This window comes from Oratosquilla oratoria, chromosome 42, assembly GCF_046742065.1.
Source record: "Oratosquilla oratoria isolate Oo_2021 chromosome 42, ASM4674206v1, whole genome shotgun sequence".
NCBI lineage: Eukaryota > Metazoa > Arthropoda > Malacostraca > Stomatopoda > Squillidae > Oratosquilla > Oratosquilla oratoria.
Genome location: NC_134818.1, coordinates 927,962 through 947,138, shown reverse-complemented (window position 1 = coordinate 947,138; position 19,177 = coordinate 927,962). Strand labels below are relative to the sequence as shown.

General features: G+C 38.0%; 1 protein-coding gene across 5 annotated transcripts; it reads right to left on the bottom strand.

The window, feature by feature from the left end:
* Positions 1-4,744: 4,744 nt before the first annotated feature.
* LOC143021529 (uncharacterized) lies at positions 4,745-12,921 on the bottom strand. 5 transcript variants are annotated; one of them, XM_076179125.1, is made up of 3 exons: positions 12,849-12,921; positions 8,807-9,167; positions 4,745-6,321 (listed from the first exon to the last, which is right to left on the bottom strand). In XM_076179125.1, exons 2-3 carry the CDS (start codon positions 9,051-9,053, stop codon positions 4,805-4,807), a joined length of 1,764 nt encoding a protein of 587 aa, XP_076035240.1. In that variant the 5' UTR covers positions 9,054-9,167; positions 12,849-12,921; the 3' UTR covers positions 4,745-4,804. The 5 variants fall into 5 exon arrangements, with proteins under 5 accessions (XP_076035240.1, XP_076035239.1, XP_076035238.1 ...); XM_076179124.1 differs by lacking the exon at positions 12,849-12,921 and adding an exon at positions 12,709-12,846; XM_076179123.1 differs by lacking the exon at positions 12,849-12,921 and adding an exon at positions 12,543-12,692.
* Positions 12,922-19,177: the final 6,256 nt, after the last annotated feature.

Sequence of the window (19,177 nt, the reverse complement as noted above, 5' to 3'; positions counted from 1 at the left end):
CCATCTTTGGAGCTGATGGCAACCTTGCTATCTTTGAAATGCCTCAACACGATTTTTGAGGAATGACTGGTGTCTGCCCCATTGGTTGAATCGGTGGTTCTTTTTGTTGATAGTCAAGTTGCCCTTTCTTGGATCCTGACCAACAAGGCTTCTAAGAAAAATATATTTGTCAATAATAGATTGAAGGAAATTTCCAATCTTTTGGAAATTTTCAAGGCAAAGTTCACACCCATTTCCTTTACTTATGTTCCTTCTGAACATAACATGGCTGATTTCCTAACTAAACCTTGTAGTGCTAAGGTGTTCAAGGAAAAATTTGATTGGTGGGTTCTTGGGCCTCAATGGTTGTGGCCTCCTTATACTTGGCCAAAGGGTCATTTAGGATGTATTCCCTCCTGTTTCAAGGGAGACATTGTCAATGCTGCTGTTGTACAAGTTGACACCCCTCTTCTGATTTTTAAGGCTGTCTTTCTGTTCAAGAAGTCTAATGCTGACCCTGTTAAGGCTGGATCTAATTATTTGATGAGTATTATGCAAAGGGATTCCTTTCCTGATGAATTGGCTTATTTGCAGAATTCCAACAGTAATGACGTATCTAGTTTGGTAAGTCAAATGAACTTGTTCTTGGACAAGAACGGTTTGATTAGGTCCAAGGGCAGAATTGACAAGAACATTAACCTCAAATATGAGGTTGTCAATCCCCTTCTCTTGTCCAAATCTCATCATTTAACTAAAATCCTAATTTTCTATGTTCATTGTCAGGTTATGCACATGGGACTACAAGCCACACTTAATTTCCTTCGTATGCACGGATTCTGGATACTTAAGGCCAGACAAGCTGTTTTAAGCATTCTGAAGGATTGTATAGTTTGTAGGAAATACAATTCCCGTGCAGTTAATTACCCTTCTCCTTCCTCTTTACCTGCCTCTAGGGTGAATCTAAGTGTGCCCTTTGCCATACTGGTGTAGACTACACTGGACATTTATGGGTTAGAGACAGGAATGGAGAGAAGGTTAAAATATACATTCTTATCTTTACATGTTTCAATACTAGCATTTCATTTGGAAGTTGTGAATACTATGTCCACTCCTGAGTTTATTTTGGCTTTTGTTAGGTTTGCTAACAGGTATGAAATTCCTTCTGCTGTTTATTCTGACAATGCTAAATCTTTCGTTCAAGCAGGAAATGTTATTGAACAACTTTTATCTTCAGAATTTGAAGAGAAATTTAAAACTTCCCCTGTTAAGCATAGAACCATTCCTGTTTATGCTGCTTCGTATGGTGCCACTTGGGAAAGATTCATACAGTGAAACAATGTTTGTGTAAGGTATTGGGTAGGTCTGTTCCTTCCCTGGCAGAGATTACCACTCTTTTGTCTGATGTTCAAAAAATTTTGAACAGACCACTAACTTATCGTTCAAGTGAAAATGAGGTAGATGTTATTACCCCAAATAATTTTCTTATTGGGAGGACCATTCCTTCCTTGATGTTTGGAGACTTGGAACAAGTCCCTGAATGGGAATAAGGAGAAGACTACCCTTCTCTTCTCAACTTGGTTATGGACTGTAGGGATTATTTCTATGAAGAGTTCAAGAAACGATGGTTGACAGAGTACTTGGTCAGCTTAAGGGAAAGGGATAGAGCTGCATATCACAGTTCGAGAAACTGGGAAAAGGGAGATATTGCCTTTTTTAAACTCCCCTTCAAGACCAGACCCTTTTGGCCCTTAGTTCGTATTGTGGAAACTTTTCCGGACCAAAACAAGGTGATACGTACAGTCTCTGTCGTTAAGCCTGATGGAAACTCTATTAAAGTGAACATCAAACTACTAATCCCTCTAGAGCTCCATGCTGAGTTGAGTTCCAGCCTTGAGGATGAATCCCCTGGGGTTCCTAATGTTCAGGCTAGAGAGTCTGAACCCTTTGAAGAGGTCTCAGACGCAGAGGAGGTTAACTCTTTACAAGACGATTGTGTCTCTCTGGAACCTACCTCTGTGAGGCCAACTCGTGGGACTGCACTGGCCTCTAGAGACCTTGTAAGGTCTCTTGCAAGAAAAAACTTGTTATAAATTTTGTTCGAAAGTGTTATATTTTTTAAACACTTTCTTTTTGTTGTTGGGGAGGCTGTGGTAATTGTGGTTACGAGAATGACTTTGTTTACCTGGAGCTACGGCAATTTCCCGAAAGCTCGTTTAATTTTTGATTTGGGAATCTTCCTGTAACTTCGTACCACACTATTGTAATTTTAATTAATATTATTAAACTCCCCTCCCTCTTTATTATTTATTTAAACCTATGTCATAATTTGATTAACAAATCGGGAACTTGAGAACTTACGTCAAGTATCTGTTGTCCCGTGACTTCGAAACCGTTTTGAAGGCTCAATAAAACTCCTGCCGAACAAAACCAACTTTCTGTCACGGTACGTCAGACTAGATGCAACCCTCGTCCCAGTGACTAGCTTCAACACTGGTACCGTGACAAGCTTTAACCGTGTCCCCAAAAGGACGATAAAACCTCGGCAAGGAACTAGCCATCGAAGTCTCAAGCATATATATATTTCTAACGATTTTTGTTAGAGAACTCGTTCAGGTAAGTTCTCTAACGTTCTGTTTTGTTGATCTAATTACGATAGCACATGATTTACTACAAACTTCCTGCTCTTCCCATCCCTGTCCTCCACTTCCATCATAATCATCTCTATTCTTTCCATATGTGACATTCCTCACATTTATATCCTCCTTAGTCAGGAACATAACTCCACCCCCTTGTTTTACCTTTGTTTCTAATCCAATAATTATATGCACCATGTCCTACACTGTTGGGTGGGAGTGGATCTTTCAATTTTGTCTCTACAATTCCCATTATGTCCGGTTCTTTTTCCTTCAGGTAATCATTCAGTTTGTTCAAGCCTGTTATTAAGCCATCTATATTTGTGTAAGACACTTTTAATTTTCTGTTACTTCCATTGTGTTTTCCGTTTTCCTCTTCTATGAACCATTTCTTCACTTTCATATTCACTACTCTCCAATAGAATTTCATTTTTCTCTGTTCTTTTCTCGTTTTTTTTTTTTTTTTTAGCTTCTAGTCTTTTTGTCTTCTCTTTATATCCATATCTTTTTATGTTGTTCATTGTCTGCTAGTTTCCCTGTTTTTGCTAAGATATTCTCTGCTGTCGTTTGTGACCTGAATTTAACCTTAATTGGTCTGGTCTTATCTGTATTGTATTTCCCTAATCTATATACTTTTTCTATTTGTTTCCCTGTTTCTGGTTCATCTTTTTGAACTACTTCTAATATTCTATTTACTTTTTATTTTCCCTCCTTTATTCTTGTAGTCCAATTTGGATTATACTTCTCGTCCATCCCTAATATAATTATACAATTCTTTTTATCTGCTAAGTCTATTACTATATTCTCCTTCATCACTATAATGACTGTGTTTTCAGTTCTTTCATCTGCTGTTTCATTATACCTCTAAATTCAATTTTGTTGTTCTCTTGTACTTCCAACCACTTACCTCTCTTGCTATGGACTCTTTATCGCTCCTCTTTAATTCCTCATTCTCTTCATTTACTTCTCTTAACTGTCTTTTTAATTCTACTATTTCTTTAGTTAGGTTTTGATTCTCCTTCTTTAATTCTTCCAGCTTATCAAATCTGAGTAATTAACTTTATTTGTTTAAACTTAGCTTCCCAATGTTCATTCATTTCTTTTAATTTCTCCTCTAAATTTACTTGTCGGGGGAGGTTGTCATTTCCTCCCTCACTAAATCCATGGAAATATTTATCTTCACCTTCCATTGCACTGCTCTTATCTATATTTCTAATCTTTACATTTTTGCTAATCCCTTCATCTTCGTTATCATCTTGTCCACCTGCTTCAAATCTGTATCTTTCTATTGGGCACTATATCATGTTGATATCTCTAGCAATGAAAAACCTAACACAGCAGCTCAAAAGGCAGCATGCACCCCTTTCAATGCCTTTATGACCAGTAACAGACTATTACCCAGCCCTCTAACTGGCAATGTTGAACACGTGGCAAAATATTGGGAACAACACCCAATAATCCACTTAAAAACAATCGAGACCTGCATACACCCATGACTATCCTCACATAAACACAACCAGTGCTTTGAAACAAGACTACTTCATCTAAGAACAAGACACTCCTTCCTCACACATGGTCACTTCATGACCCTTCTCTCTGTCAATACACAGGTACCCTTCACACTTCCATAAATATTACTAGAATATCCAATTTAGACAACACTGCAATAGCCATCCATTTTCTCATCTATCCCCTCAAACAATAATGACAGTAAACTAAATCCTAGGCAACAAAATACCATTACCTATCATTTTTCCAAAATTTACATGAAAAATATATGTGAAATTAAGAAATACAATAGATATAAAACAGGACTATTCACCAAGTCATATTAATCCTCAACTAATTAATCCAATACATGAAATATAAGACAGCATGTAACAGTGGCAGAAGATTGTCCACAAGGATATAAGTACTGGTAAACCACTGTCTATAATGACCAATCAACCACTCCAGACAGCTTGGCAAAATTTCTCCACTGAGTGATTTATGGGCTGAATTAGTGGACATGGCTAGCTACCTGGTGCTATAGGTTTCATGCACCGGATTGACTGAATTTCAGTGGATAACAATTTGAGAGATTTATTTTGAAATGCCTGAAAGGTTGAAATAATACAGCCATATCAATATCTCAATTTACTCTTTAGTGTAGTTATTTTCTTGTAGTCTCCACTATTACAATACATATCAAACTACTGTTCATCTTGTAAAATACTAACTTGATAATTCACACAATCAATATCTACCATGTTGATCACATTAAGGGGTAATGAATAAGACTGGTCAGAATTTTCTGTTACAATACTGCCCCCTGCATTGTCTCCATAGTTCTGTACTAATTCATCTGCATTACTCTTCGAACAGTATAGTGTTGCTATGTTATCTGTAGTTGATGTTTCTGAATCAACACCAATTATGCTACCTGTCTCTGAAGTAATGGTACCAATTTCCATGTCCTTTAGAATAGTACTCTTATTATGGATTTTAATTCCGTGCTCTTCTAATTTACGATTTGAAGAAAACATCTGACAACAAACATCACATTTGTAGTAGCTCGATCGCAGACGTTCTGGAACTGGCTTTGATTCTTCCCTTTTTGAATTTAATATCTGACAGGTCACCTTTTCGCCATGCACTGCCCGAATGTGAGCATACAAATTACTTTTAATTGCAAAAGATCTACGACAAATGCCACAGCTGAAGGGTTTTTCTCCCGTATGTATTCGAAAGTGCTCTTCTAATTTCGATGAACAAATATAGATCTTACCACAAACTTTACAAGTAAATTTTTTCCTTTCACTGAGAGGTTTATGCATTCGATACTTGTGTGTCTGTAGATATGTTTTGGTTTTTGCACAGAAACCACATTCATCACACTTGTACTGTTTATCTTCTGAATGCACCTTTTCTTCATGAACTCTCAGTTGTGATGGGAAAGTAAAAACTTGTGGACACAATGAACACTGAACTGTTTTCTTTTCATGCTTCTTTTTTTTATGCATTACTAATGAACTTCTGTTGTTGAACACTTTACCACAAACTGCACAATTCACGTCATGATTTTTTCGGTGAGCTCTCAACAAACCTTCACATTCAAAGTGAAAACCACATATATCACAGATCCCTGATATGTTCAAGTGACACTTCAAATTAAGAGGTGATGAGTATGCTCGCTTGCAGTGCTCACATTCATATGGATAAACACCATTCTGTACATCTTGATGCTCCTTGAGGACATGTTCCCTTAGAGTTTGCTTCTGTGTGTATTGTTTTCCACAGAGTTCACATGTGAAGTCTTTAGCTCCAGTATGAGTAACTAGATGCCTCTTTAGTGTTCCTCGGTCAGTAAAATGAGCACTGCATATGCCACACTTAAATGGTTTTGTATGAACTGCCTGATGACGTATACAGTACTGAGATTTCTTGAACACTTTGCCACAGTATTCACACACACAACTCTGACTTCCTTCTCTTCTTTGCTTCTTCACTGCTTTAGAAGATTCCAAAGTCGCTTTTCTTCTGTCAAGAGTTGGCACTGACTTTGCTATTAAAACATCAGACAGATGCGTGTCCTTCATTTCATCTCCTTTAAGGACTTTATATTCATTTTCTTCATCTTCCTTAAAACTATCCTCTTTATTATTTGTCTTCACAAAATCTTCCACACATTCTTGTGAAACTTCCTCTCCACTGCAAACTCTTGTTGATCCTGAAAGAAAGAACACCAGTCCATTATAAATACAGTACATACAACTATTTACCTCCAGTTTAACTGAATGGAAAACCTTTAGTTCCACAGCAGCTGACAAAGGTCCTTGAGCACTCCCACAGACCTCTTTGCAAATAAATTTTTGACTGTTGTCTGTGTTGTATAAGTGTGAGGCTGTTTCTATGCGTTTAGCTGAAAATAGTCGATGGAGGGGAGGAGTTGCTTGTTGAATGCTCTCCAGGAGTAAAAAGATGACAGAAATATAGTTGAAGCAGATACAGAGTCTAAGCCCAGTCTGAAGACCAAACATCAGCTCCTCAGAGCAGAACCTCCTGATGGAAGTTTGAGGGTTATCCAATTTTGAAAATGAGCTGCTCTACTGGACAAGCAGAACCACAAGCAGGTACCCATCATTGGTCCCTTATAAATATATCATGGAACAATATAAATGAATCATTGTCTAAAGGCTTTTCAAACACATCTTGCTTCATATTCTTTACTGACCCAGAAAAAATATTATTTCAACCCATACACAGTAGGGCTAATTCTTAAACACTTTGTCTAACTGCCACTGGGTGAATTTATCTTACCGAGGAAAACCCGTAGCAATTTAAGGATTTAAGCCTATCTTGATTAACTTTTAGTGGGGATCATTCTATTTTTTTCCCACAGAGTCCACCTTTCAAATTCACACAACTCAATGAATTAAACTACTGTCACTTTACCTTCACAAATCCCTCTTCTTTTTACATTACCATCCACCTTTCACAAACTTCCAAATACTCCAAACTATCTATTGCCAACAGATTTCCCTTTAGCATCTTTTATTCTTTCTTCCCATCTTATAGAAGATTCCTTTTAAACCAAACCCCCTCAAGACAGAATGGTAACGACTTTACCCACCCATTTAATACATGAACTTCCACCAAATCTTCATCACATATTTCCATTTATCAACATACAATAAGCAATGATCTACCTTTTCCACTGGCCTCTAATCATGTATAATTATAATTTTTCTTTTTACAGATGTATTTCCAACATTACTTTTATCCAGTAAAGTGACAAATGATAGGCACCTGCATATAATGGCCCTACAGAATGGATATCGGAGGATTATTTCCTACTGCCCATCTCCAAAGCTCATAAATACCCTCATCTCTTTCTATAAGTGCAGTATCTAAGGCCCAAATTATTTAATGCCACTATTCACCTTCACTTTTTCACATAAGGACAGCTGACAATTGGTGACTAATCCCCTCTTTCTACTACCACGAGTCTTTGATAAAACAGAAATGCCCCACACTTACATAACATTACAACACAGACAGCAGTGGAACTCATGACAACAACTATTCCCCATATTTGTTCAATATTACTACAACCCCTCTACCATTCTGATAATTACTCTCCCAAACTTTTTAGTTTTGCCTCACTCAAGGTTGGCACATCCATCTTTCTTTATATATCTCTAAAGTCATGTCTTGTCCTTCTCCCTCTCACAATAATTAAACATTCTCAGAAGTAATCAAAACTCTTCCACAATCTAGTTTATCTGCTATAACCATTCCTACCTTTGTCAGGCACCCCATATGATACCCATCCAACCCAGGTGCCTTACCAGCTCTCATAATTTTCAATGCTCTCTGTACCTCATCTTTTCCTATAATTTTCTTCTCCAATCAGTCATTTTCCTAGTTCCTCCCACCACCACAATCAATCCTTCCCTAACCTTCTCCACATTCCACGACCTTCTGAAATACTCTATCCATCTTCAGCTTACAGCCTTCACTTCCATTAACATCTGTCCAGTCACTCTCTTCATTTCCTTCTAAAATATATTTTCATTCTCTTCAAAATATTGTTCATATGCTTCATTTTGCAACCAATCCACTTATGCTTGCATTTTCTCCTCTACTTATGTCTTCACTTCATTCCATCATTCACTACCCTTCCTTCTATTACCTCCCATCCTCCTCCTCCACTCTCAATTTCCCTTCAACCAAAAGATTATTTGACACTCCTTCACTCTCTTCCCTGAAAACACGAAGGTCCAGAACTCTTCCTATTCTTCCTTTGGATACCTTCCATTAATAACCTATCAACCATCCTTCTGTCCACAATCCATTCCCATGTATACTTATACTTAGATCTCTTCTTAAACATTTTATCATCAAGTCCCTTTCTAAACACATATCCAATATCATCTCTCCACTAAGTTCATTCACTTGGCAACCCAAACTTTCCAAATACCCTTTGGCCTATACCTCCAGATGGAGGTGAAGCTCTTGATAGGATTTCAAATGACCAGTGGGGACACGATTCTCTCCAAAATTTGTCTCACAGGACCACTGTATGCAGGCACCCACTGTTGGTCTCTCCAGAAAAATTTAAATCTAAAATATATGCTGCATATAATTATACATATACTTAACAAAAGCACTACTATGCATCAAACCATGATTAAAAGCTTCCATAAAGTTACCTTTGCTTCTATATGATTTGGTTCCTTCTTCCATTTGAACATGTGTGATAAAGTTATCTCCCCCTTCCCCAAAAACTTCTTCTAGGGATTCCTGGAGAATGTCTCGATTGGGCTGCACTCCTATCATTGCCATCCCCTCTTCTCCATATACTTGTAACTTATTAGCTTTAATAAATAATTGGGGTTTCAAGACTTCATTCCTACTTGAAAAGCAGACACCATTTTTCTGACATCCATATTTAAACATCTTGAATTTCTTCTGGCCTTCATTAATGTCGATCAAATTGTCAGTAATCAACTAATGTCATGCTTCTGGTTTGGTTTCATATTTTCTTCAAATACATCTTAAAGATCCCAGGTTCTGAAAAATACAAATAATTGCAGAATATGAAGAGATACTGTAATACTTTCATACTATAACAGATGAAAAATTGGAAACTGCAAAGATTTACAATCCTAAAGGATACAGATATACATACATATACAAACGACTTTTTCCCCTTTACAAGAGAGGTAACCAAAGTCAAAAGGCATAAATCCACTCCCACCCCTTTCATTCCCTCATACTCCACTCCCATTCACCACCCCTTTCTCCCTCTTTTCTTGGCTCCTCCTGGATGATGGGTCATCCCTACATCTTCCCCACTCCCCTGGGTCAGAAGCAATGTAGCAAAACACGTGAGTTTTAACAGGAAATAATTGTGGTGGGCTGTCTCAGTTATGGCAAGTGGTGTGCAACAACTGTTAACTCCTTCGTTGCCGACCCGTCAACCTTACGTAAAGAAACGTTTCAAACCGTCCCACGAATGGCTGGAGCCGTATGTTTGTAAACACAGACACTTGCCACCACGTGGGTAGAAATAACCTAGAAACCGAGGCCTTGAGAGCCCTCAATACACACAGCTTATAACTGTGACATGTGCATGTCACAGGGAGCACGCTCAGTTCCTGGCGGGTGCAGTCAGCCATGACACGCAGGTGTCACAAAACACACATCCGGTACTCAAGGGGTTAAGCAAGCAAAGCAGTTTCACTTGTTTACATCCCAATGATAAAGGTTGATATTTCATGTGGTGTTCAAGTCATGTGGTGTGCAAGTCAAATGTTGACTCATACACCAAAATATATGGTAATAAGCAAGAAGGAAAATTGGGACAAACACAATATATCTGAAACCAAATAACAAATGTGGAAACCTATAAAAACCACAAACACTCAAAAATTAACCTATCCCCTACCTATGAACCTGCTTAATCAACCCCAGGAAAACTAACCAAAACAGCAACGTATTATCATCAACCATTTCACCAAAACAGGTTTCAAATCCACAACTACAGATAAAAGATAAAAGAAAATGTTATATATATATATATATATATATATATATATATATATGAAAGTAGGGTGGCCAGATGTCCTCCTTTAGGCCGGACAGTCCTCCTTTTGAGCACTTTGTCCTCCATCTGGCGCAACCTCACACCAGACGTGCATTTGTCCTCCTTTCTTGGGGTGTGACAAAAATAAATGAATAAATAAATAAATAAATGAATAAACAAATAAATAAATACATAATCCCAGGTATACAATGATGCCGTACAATTAAATTATGTGGGAGTACCCAGGCCAAGGTCAACGTCGGAACTTGGCAGCCATAGACAGGAAATGCACAGGACCAATGTTGTGAATGTGTGATTGCATGATTCACATCTCATACATTGGGCTGCAGTCCTGATGTGGCCATGGTGCAGTGTGGTTTGGCAATTAATTTATGAGGTTAAGGAGTCTGAAAATGCCGAAAAGAAAGAGGGCAGAAATACAAAAATTAGAGGGCAGAAATACAAAAATTAGAGGGCAGAAATACAAAAATTAGAGGGCAGAAATACAAAAATTAGAGGGCAGAAATACAAAAAGTAGAGGGCAGAAATACAAAAAGAAATAAACCTCCAGGCAATCAATGTGAGGATACAACTAGGTTTTGTTTGTGTTGTAACTTGGTAAGAAATACAGGTATTTGGTTTTTGTCAGTTTCATTAGAAGTGAAAAATATTATTCACTTTCAGTTTTTATTATATATATATATATATACATATATATATATAACTGTATATTATAATCGTCATTATGAAGTGTCCTCCTTTTTGGAAATTCGAAAATGGCCACCCTATCTGAAAGTCTATTTAAGATGTCAGCCATCATCTAAAGTACCTTGGCCCAAATGCAATAAAGGCTTTAACTGATAGCTTCAACCCCTTTTGGTTTTATAACAAAAACTGTTATCATTTTAGTATCACAAAACACATTTTTCACTTTCATTTCTGCATTTCAAAGATCTGTTCTTGTTATGGAATGGTTGCATTAGGTTAGGAGCTATTAGACTATATACATTTCACATTAAATATCCATTTTCGTGATTCTGTAATTCTACCCAAAATTCTTACATTCTGGAAAAAAATATATAAAATAGCCATATCTGAACCAAACTACCAGAAAACTTAGCATCCTGTAGACCAAAAGTGTTGGTTTGGTCAAGTTAGGTTATCTAAAAGAATCTGGAGTTCATTCATACCAGAGATAATGTTTCTTATCTCCCACTGAAACCTCTGATCTCTATAAGACTGCTAGGTTAAGAGACAAGGTGAGTGAATATAGACAAAAATCTAATAAGAGATCCATTCAAAACCTATCAACATCATAGGAAAAACACTTTTACCTTCAAAGGAAGATGGGTGTAACAGTAAAGATTTGCAAAAAATTAAGTTGCTAAAATATACAGAAAGTCAATAACAGAATTACTCCTCAACTAATATATCTCCAAATGGTTGCCAATAAGAGAGAATAATATACAAGCCATTTCTCGCTTAACTAAAAATATCTAGAAAACCAAAGTATTTGAAACCCTTGTTTCATTTGTATTCTAGACACATCAACAATAGAACTGCATCAACTTAATATCAGGTTCTATTCCTGCATTTCACATACACATTTTCACTTTCCTTTTTAGTATATGAAAGATCAATTTTTTCTATGAATTGTTACATTAGATTATGTTAGGTTACATTAGGAGCTATGGGACAACATAAGTTTTGTGTTAAATGTATGTATTTATATGATTCTGGAACTTCACCAAATAGCAAAATTTTCAGTTATGTTCTGATAAAATCATAGAAATTAGAATGATTGAGAATTGTGCCCCCATCACTATTTTTAAGTTCCCAGCTGACTTAATTAAGAAAATCCAGATATTGGGCAATTCACAGACTAAAAACATTCCTATTTCCGAGAAGCTATGATCTAGAAAAAAATAAAATTGTGAATGAGGAATATAAACTGTGGATAAAATCAAGGTATATTTAACATCAATTAAACTTAGGTTGTCCAATAGTTCCTAATTATTCCATGGGGAAAACAAAATTACATACCAAATACCAAAGAAAGAAGAGAAAAGTGCGTTTACGTGATATAGGAATAGAATCAAACTATGAAACAAGTTATTAGTTAGTTAATGTAACCATAGCACCTCTGAGCACTGTATTCATAATTCCTTGAAGTAGGGCAGCCACAAACGCCTAATATTAAACACCCTGAAACTGGGCAGAGTATAGGCTGAAACGCGATTTTTCCCAAATAAAATTTCAACTGAATGTAATTCCAACTGTTACCATTTCTCCAATTATGTTTATGATCCATGACAATTTAACAGTTAAATGTATCCTCTACTCACTACTGTCTTACAAACCTTACACATTACGCGGCAAACTTTCACAAGTGTGTACATCTAGAATCATTTAATTAGTAAGTTCAACTCCTATTAATTTCCCAAGACGCCACAGTTCCCACTAGCGATTTTTGGCATCTAATTTAGTTGCATACACGAGAAGATTTGTGTTTATCATAGCACATACCGATGAGACGTTGTACGCACTGAAGTTAAAGTGAGAGTTTAGGTGGTTTGGGCGTGAATGCAAAGAGATTCTTCCAATTATCGAATAAGCTAGTGTGGGCAAAATTAGCTCCGCCGTTGTATTTACTTTATTGTATTTACCTAACTATAGCATACAGGAAAGAAGTAATGTCCCTAGATTTTCGTCTCCTACAGTGTATCAGTGTTCCCAGTGGAAAATATGAAAAAGTATTCAACATTTTATAAAAAAAAAAATATATATATATCAATAGAAATACTAACAGATATCCAAATATTTTCTTATAAAATGTTAAATATGAAGATTAGTTATTGAATATAATAAGTTTTGATTTTCTCACACCCTAGCCCACACTTCCTATATCGTACGTTTGACAGCCAGACTTATCCTAGCTACACAGTTGTAGTAGTTTCATGTATATATTTTTGCATTATATCTATCTATTATTAAAACAACAACTTACGTGATGAAATATACAATAACATGATAATAAATGGGTAGCACAAAAAAAGTCCCCTATGCGCTTATTAATGTTCCATTGTTGTCCAGCAGGTTCCTGACATAAGCCCACGTATACCATTAATGGAAAAAATACTAAAGCTCACAAACGTGATATCTAATAATTAAACATTCTTGTCAGTTGATCATCTACGTTTATTCTCACTTGGTCAACCTAACCTAACCTTGTTAACTTAACCTAACCCGGTAAGCCTAACTTTACCCAGTAACCTAATCTGACCCTATCGTCTTTTTTTTTTTTTTCATTAAGGGTGTGAGCTAATGTTCGTGCACCTATCTAACAAGATCATGGTCAGCATACAAGGCAAAAAATAAACAAATAACTATATAATTTATACTAAATGACCGAAGACAGGTTTACATTATAACTAAATCTAAGCACCATAGTGATTATACTGAGTAGTCTGAAGATTCCTCAACATTAAAGTTTTATAATATCCTTAACTTAACTGTGGTTTATACATGAGGTTGTGTGCATGACTATAGGTAAATTATTCCATAACAACATACTGCTGTAACTAAAGTAAAAAGTTCCATGGCACATCAATCTGAACATTAGAAAACGAAAAAAAAAAAAAAATGCGCGAGATGACGGTTGCTGAAGCGGTTCTGGTGTGGGTGTGTTTTGTATTGCTACACTGCTTCTGACCCGAGCATTGGATGGGATACGGGAATGACCATTCGCAAGGAACGCAGATGAGAAGGGAAATGGAGGTGAAGTAGGAGAGAGTAAATATGGGCCTCAACTGGTTACCTCCCTTCATCTTTACACCAACATTTGGAGAACGAGTAGAGAACATCTGCTATATGAATTAAATTATACTAGACATAATAACAAAAGGTATGTGCAACTCGACAAGGAAAGCACCCCCTTCCCCCCAAAAAAAAATCTATCATAAGAATAGGGGAGAGTGCAAATGGCCTAAAAGGCCTACACTAGGCAGGTCCTTATCCAAGTAAAATCGGGCACATTTGGTCACAAGACTCCGTCCCCGGTCACCAGATCGGGCCCAAGTGTCCGGTGACCAAATAACCCTAAAAGATACCTTGGACAGATGTGACAAACAAAATATCCCCTACTCTAAATTGACCAAAGTCAAGGGATTTAACAAGAACGACGCAGGGAAGGTAATCACACCAATCCAGAAGAGGACTCGTGGTCATCGATTTAAATTTGAAAAATAATAATAATAAGATAAAATAGAATAAAAATTATATATGAATGCATTTGTTTAATGAGTGGAATAGTCTTAGTAACGAAATAGTGAGCGCTGATTCAATTGATTCATTTAAGAGAAGATTAAATAAGTTTATGGATCGTGGTGACAAGTGGTGAATGGAGGTAAGGTCTGGACTTTTGGTCACCGGACAATAGTTCAGGTCATTTGGTCACTGGGCACTTGGGCCCGATCTGGTGACCAAATATCCCCGACTTTACTTGGATAAGCGCAAGATCTAAGAATATAAGGTCTAACCACTTCCGACCGAATTTCGAGGGAGTTGGCGCAGCGAGCCCGTGAACGTCACCTGGCTGTTCAAAGTGGGGTTAGCGGGTCCTATAGCTGTCAGTTGAAGTTGGTCCGTCGTTCGAAAATGACGTCGCCTTCGCTCGCACCGCTCCACTCAATTAGTTATATTCTGACAAATATTATATAAAATATATATATGAATATATATATAAAATATCATAGTTCCTATCTATATATATGAATATATAATATATATATAATATACAAAATATTATAGTTCCTGTCTTCCTTGGCGTTTCACAGTTTTCTTCAGTGTATCACAAAGAGAAAATGGACGCATCCAAACGACGTCAGAAGCTGCGCAGTACTGCTCCAGCGGTTAGACCTGTAGACCTTGGATAAGCATGTCGGGTGAATGATACGCGTGGAAAGCTCGTACACACTTTATTATTATGTAAGATTGGCCAACATAGGCATGAACATCGACATGCGCAATAGTAATGGAATAGCAATGGTAATAAGAATGTTATGCAAAGCAATAATACAACATCCCCCCTCAAGTTTACAAAATCTCTAAATAAACTTATTAGTAAATAACTGTAATTCCCCAAGAAGCTGCAAAAGAAAGCATAGTGATGACATATCAAATAGAGTAAACCTTTAGAATTAAGTACAAAATTAGATACTGTACTTGTGATACATACACAATCAATGATAAACCATCTCTGGATGTACAGCTGCACAAAAAACTATCGTTAGTAAATCACGCTAATCATTTTGACACAAAACAACGAAACAATTTGAGACAAGTTGAAGTCTCCATCGGAAATAAGATTATCATGTCATAGTGAATCCATATGAACTTTGGAACTATTATTCGATTCATATTCATTCAGAAGGAATTCGAACAATTCGAACCCCAGAAATACCAACCCTTCGGTATCATAAGGTTATGTTCATTCGCGAATGTTTCGACACCCCTACTAACGATAGTTTTCTGTGTAGCTGTACATTGGGTTTAGGCACTCTGCCGGACCTTCAAACTTCAGTTTGTGATGGGCTAGGTACACTAGGTTTAGTACTAGGACAAACAATAGAAGTAGATGCACCTTTAGGAATATCACTGACATGGATGGAATTATCGGAAGAACCGAGCAGGGTGGGGGTCCCTTCTTTGGGTTCATTGTTAGGCAATTTACTGTGTTCACCTGTGTGTATGAGAGAGTGTCGGTTCCTTCTTATTGTGGAACCTGCATCAGTCAGGACTTTGTATGATCTCGGTTGAGTCAGTCTCTGTGTTACTTCTCCATAACGTTCTTGGTCTCGTATGTATACCTTATCGCCTGCTTGAAGAGCTGGCAATGTCTGGGTACGATGGTGGTTGTTGTAGTTCTTAGAGTATTTCTCTCTATCGAGTTCCTCTTTTTCTAGTAGGCAGCAGTCAATCTTTGCCGTTAACATCCCTTTTGGTCTCAACGTAACAGGAGCTGATGGCAGTCGCCCTTTGGTATCATATACTAGACTTGCTGTCACCATACATTTGAAGCATATCCATACACGGTCTCTTCTACGCAGCACACTCGGAGGATTCCGAGAGCGGCTGCCATAGTACTACGTCGCGAATCTAATTGCTCTCATGAGCAAACGTAGGCTATCTTCCGGCGCGAACGCACACGATGTCTCTAGTCTGGTCCTCACGTGTCTACTCTTCACACATTTGCTATGGATTCGAGTTCCACCAACACTACTTCACACACACCAGAGCATCGTCTAGTTCATTTCTCTTGCGAACAGACACTGCGTTTGATATCACATGAGATCGCATGAATCCTCTAGTGGAGCTCATTATACAGACGGCATTTACACCCGCATGTGATGCGATGCCTGTTGAGTGAATCATAAGGATATTAGCACACAATCACTACTTGAGAAGTGCAAGATAAGCGAGCAGCTCAAATTTCGCCGCTCTGACACTCTCCGCGAACTACAGATGAGTCGAGTTCTGTACGTATATGCGCAGCGTCACACACCCCTTTTCTGAGCTCGTTGAGGCGCTGCGAGGCGTGTGAGCGCGACACACATAACGAGCGTGTATATCTCTATCCAATTTGTCTGACAGGTACAGCTTATATTCAACCCTATACTTGCGCTACTGTGCATACGGGAAGCACGATATGAGTCAGCATAATGTCGCGCGGGACACTGTGCGCGATAGATATAGAGAGGTAAGAGATCATAGCTGCGAACATCGTGGAGTTATATTTATAGATCAACTATGATACGCGCAATTTACACTCTCAGCTTACTGCGCGACAATCTCTTAACGTGGCTGACAGTGCATGATAAGACTCGCGCAAGCTCGATCTCTGTACACAGTATATTTTACACACAGGAGCTTCTTATATCGAGCGCGAGTCTATATCACATTCATCGTTAAACGTGAGCAGTTAGCTGGAACTTGCGTGCGCGTATCCAATCATATGTCTATCGCACACTGCGATTTTCTAACACTGCCTTAGATCTAATTGCTGACACTCTGAGGCGCGTGCGGCTTCACAGTGGAGGTACTTGCGCTGTCTATGTCTGTTGACCTCGTCCATAATAGCGTGAAAGGGTCACTATCTCGAGACCATTCCAGCGACAACCAAGAGATGTGCCTCACTGCATGGAGTATGTCAGAGCGCGATTGGCAGACAATATACATCTCGAGAGCGAGTACAACAGAATGTGAGAGCGTCAACAAACACACACAGGTCTACACGACCATTGGCACACACTGATCCACACTTATAGACAAACAGGATGTGCTTCGTGATGGGCTCTATTCATGAGTCTCAGCGATAACTAGATCTTCCTATACTACCTCTAGTGTTATTATGACATCCGTTTCTGAGTGACATCAACGTAAGATAGCAGAGACTCTCAGTGCGCGAAAAACAGACAGGATACGTCACATCCAGCACGCACGAAGGTGATGATAGAATTAAAAGTCCTGAGCGAGTGGTACACCGCTATATTACTCCACCCACTATCGAGTCTCTACGCAGCATCATCTGAACTCGTCATAGAATGAGCAGAAATCGCGTATGAGCATCACAAACTTGAAATGTGCGTCATAGGTTTAACTTCAGCTCACCTCCACGGACATCGCTCGCGTGTCTCACTCTTAGACTCACTGCTATGATTGTGGGACTGTAGACACCTTAGCAGTTGTACACTCTCTTGATCAATATATAGAACAGTGATCCAGTATAAAGACGTGGGTATATATGTATATATGATATATCATTTTTTATATATATAAGTATATATATATATATATATATATATATATATATATATATATAAATATATATATATAATGTGTGTGTGGAATTTTAGAGCAGTGTTTTCTTGGAGACATTTTCTATGTAATAAATACAGCATACTCTGCACTGGAAAATCTCCTCCCTTAAACTTTCTGATCCTTCTCGCTATTTTTCCTTTCTGTAAGGAAATGGAAGGAGAACACAATATCAACCTAATGGAACATAGGTGATTTTGGAAATAAATAACCAACACACTCAATGCACATTACACATCACTCCACACACGACGTATGTCACTCGAGTCGGCTTACATAGGTTGTCGAGAGCGCCGACACTTCGTATCCACGGTATCTTTGCGCTTCTTCACGAAGTTAATCACTATATAAATCTACCAGATCTACTACATGACATATATCACTTCACCTGGCAAACGTGGGCGATCGTGAGCGTGTTCATATAGATTATACGTCTCTATACAGGCGATGACTACGAATAACTTTGCTTTTGAGCAATCTCTACTCTACTACACCTTATATCATTTCCTCTGATAGAGAGCGAGAAGTATCTCGATTTACCTATTATCATCATAGTCTCTAAACTATTCGATATCTTAGTAGTCTAGCTCATGCTCTATAGAACCCCGACTGCAGTCTTTATTACTCCTCTGCGCTCTATGGATCAAGAAGAGAGAGTATCCTACTGTGAGCGATCTCTTGCGTGGGCTGTGGGAGCAGATACCAATCTTCATAAATGACTCGAGTAGCATTTACTTGAGACAGATACAGGCTGACATTGGATATATACTAACACAAATAACTTGAACTCGGACCTATGCAAAATCCATCGTGAGGCGAGGGGGGGGGTAGGTTGGGAACTTGTCAAAATGAGTACGTAGATGTCCGAGGACGGGATTGAAGGGTTGCACTAAAAAATCAACTCAGAGTCAAATAAACACATGATTCTAACACTAGATCGGAAGTTGTACACACACACACCACACAATTAATCGTAATAGGGGACTTGTTTGCAGAATAAGCAAGCTGTCTACTTGATCTATCCCATGAGGGGGGGCGGTGTCGAATGAGTACACAAACTATCTCTAGCACTTTCTTCTACTTCTTCGAATAGTAGACTCTGAGAAGCTAGCTCTAAGAC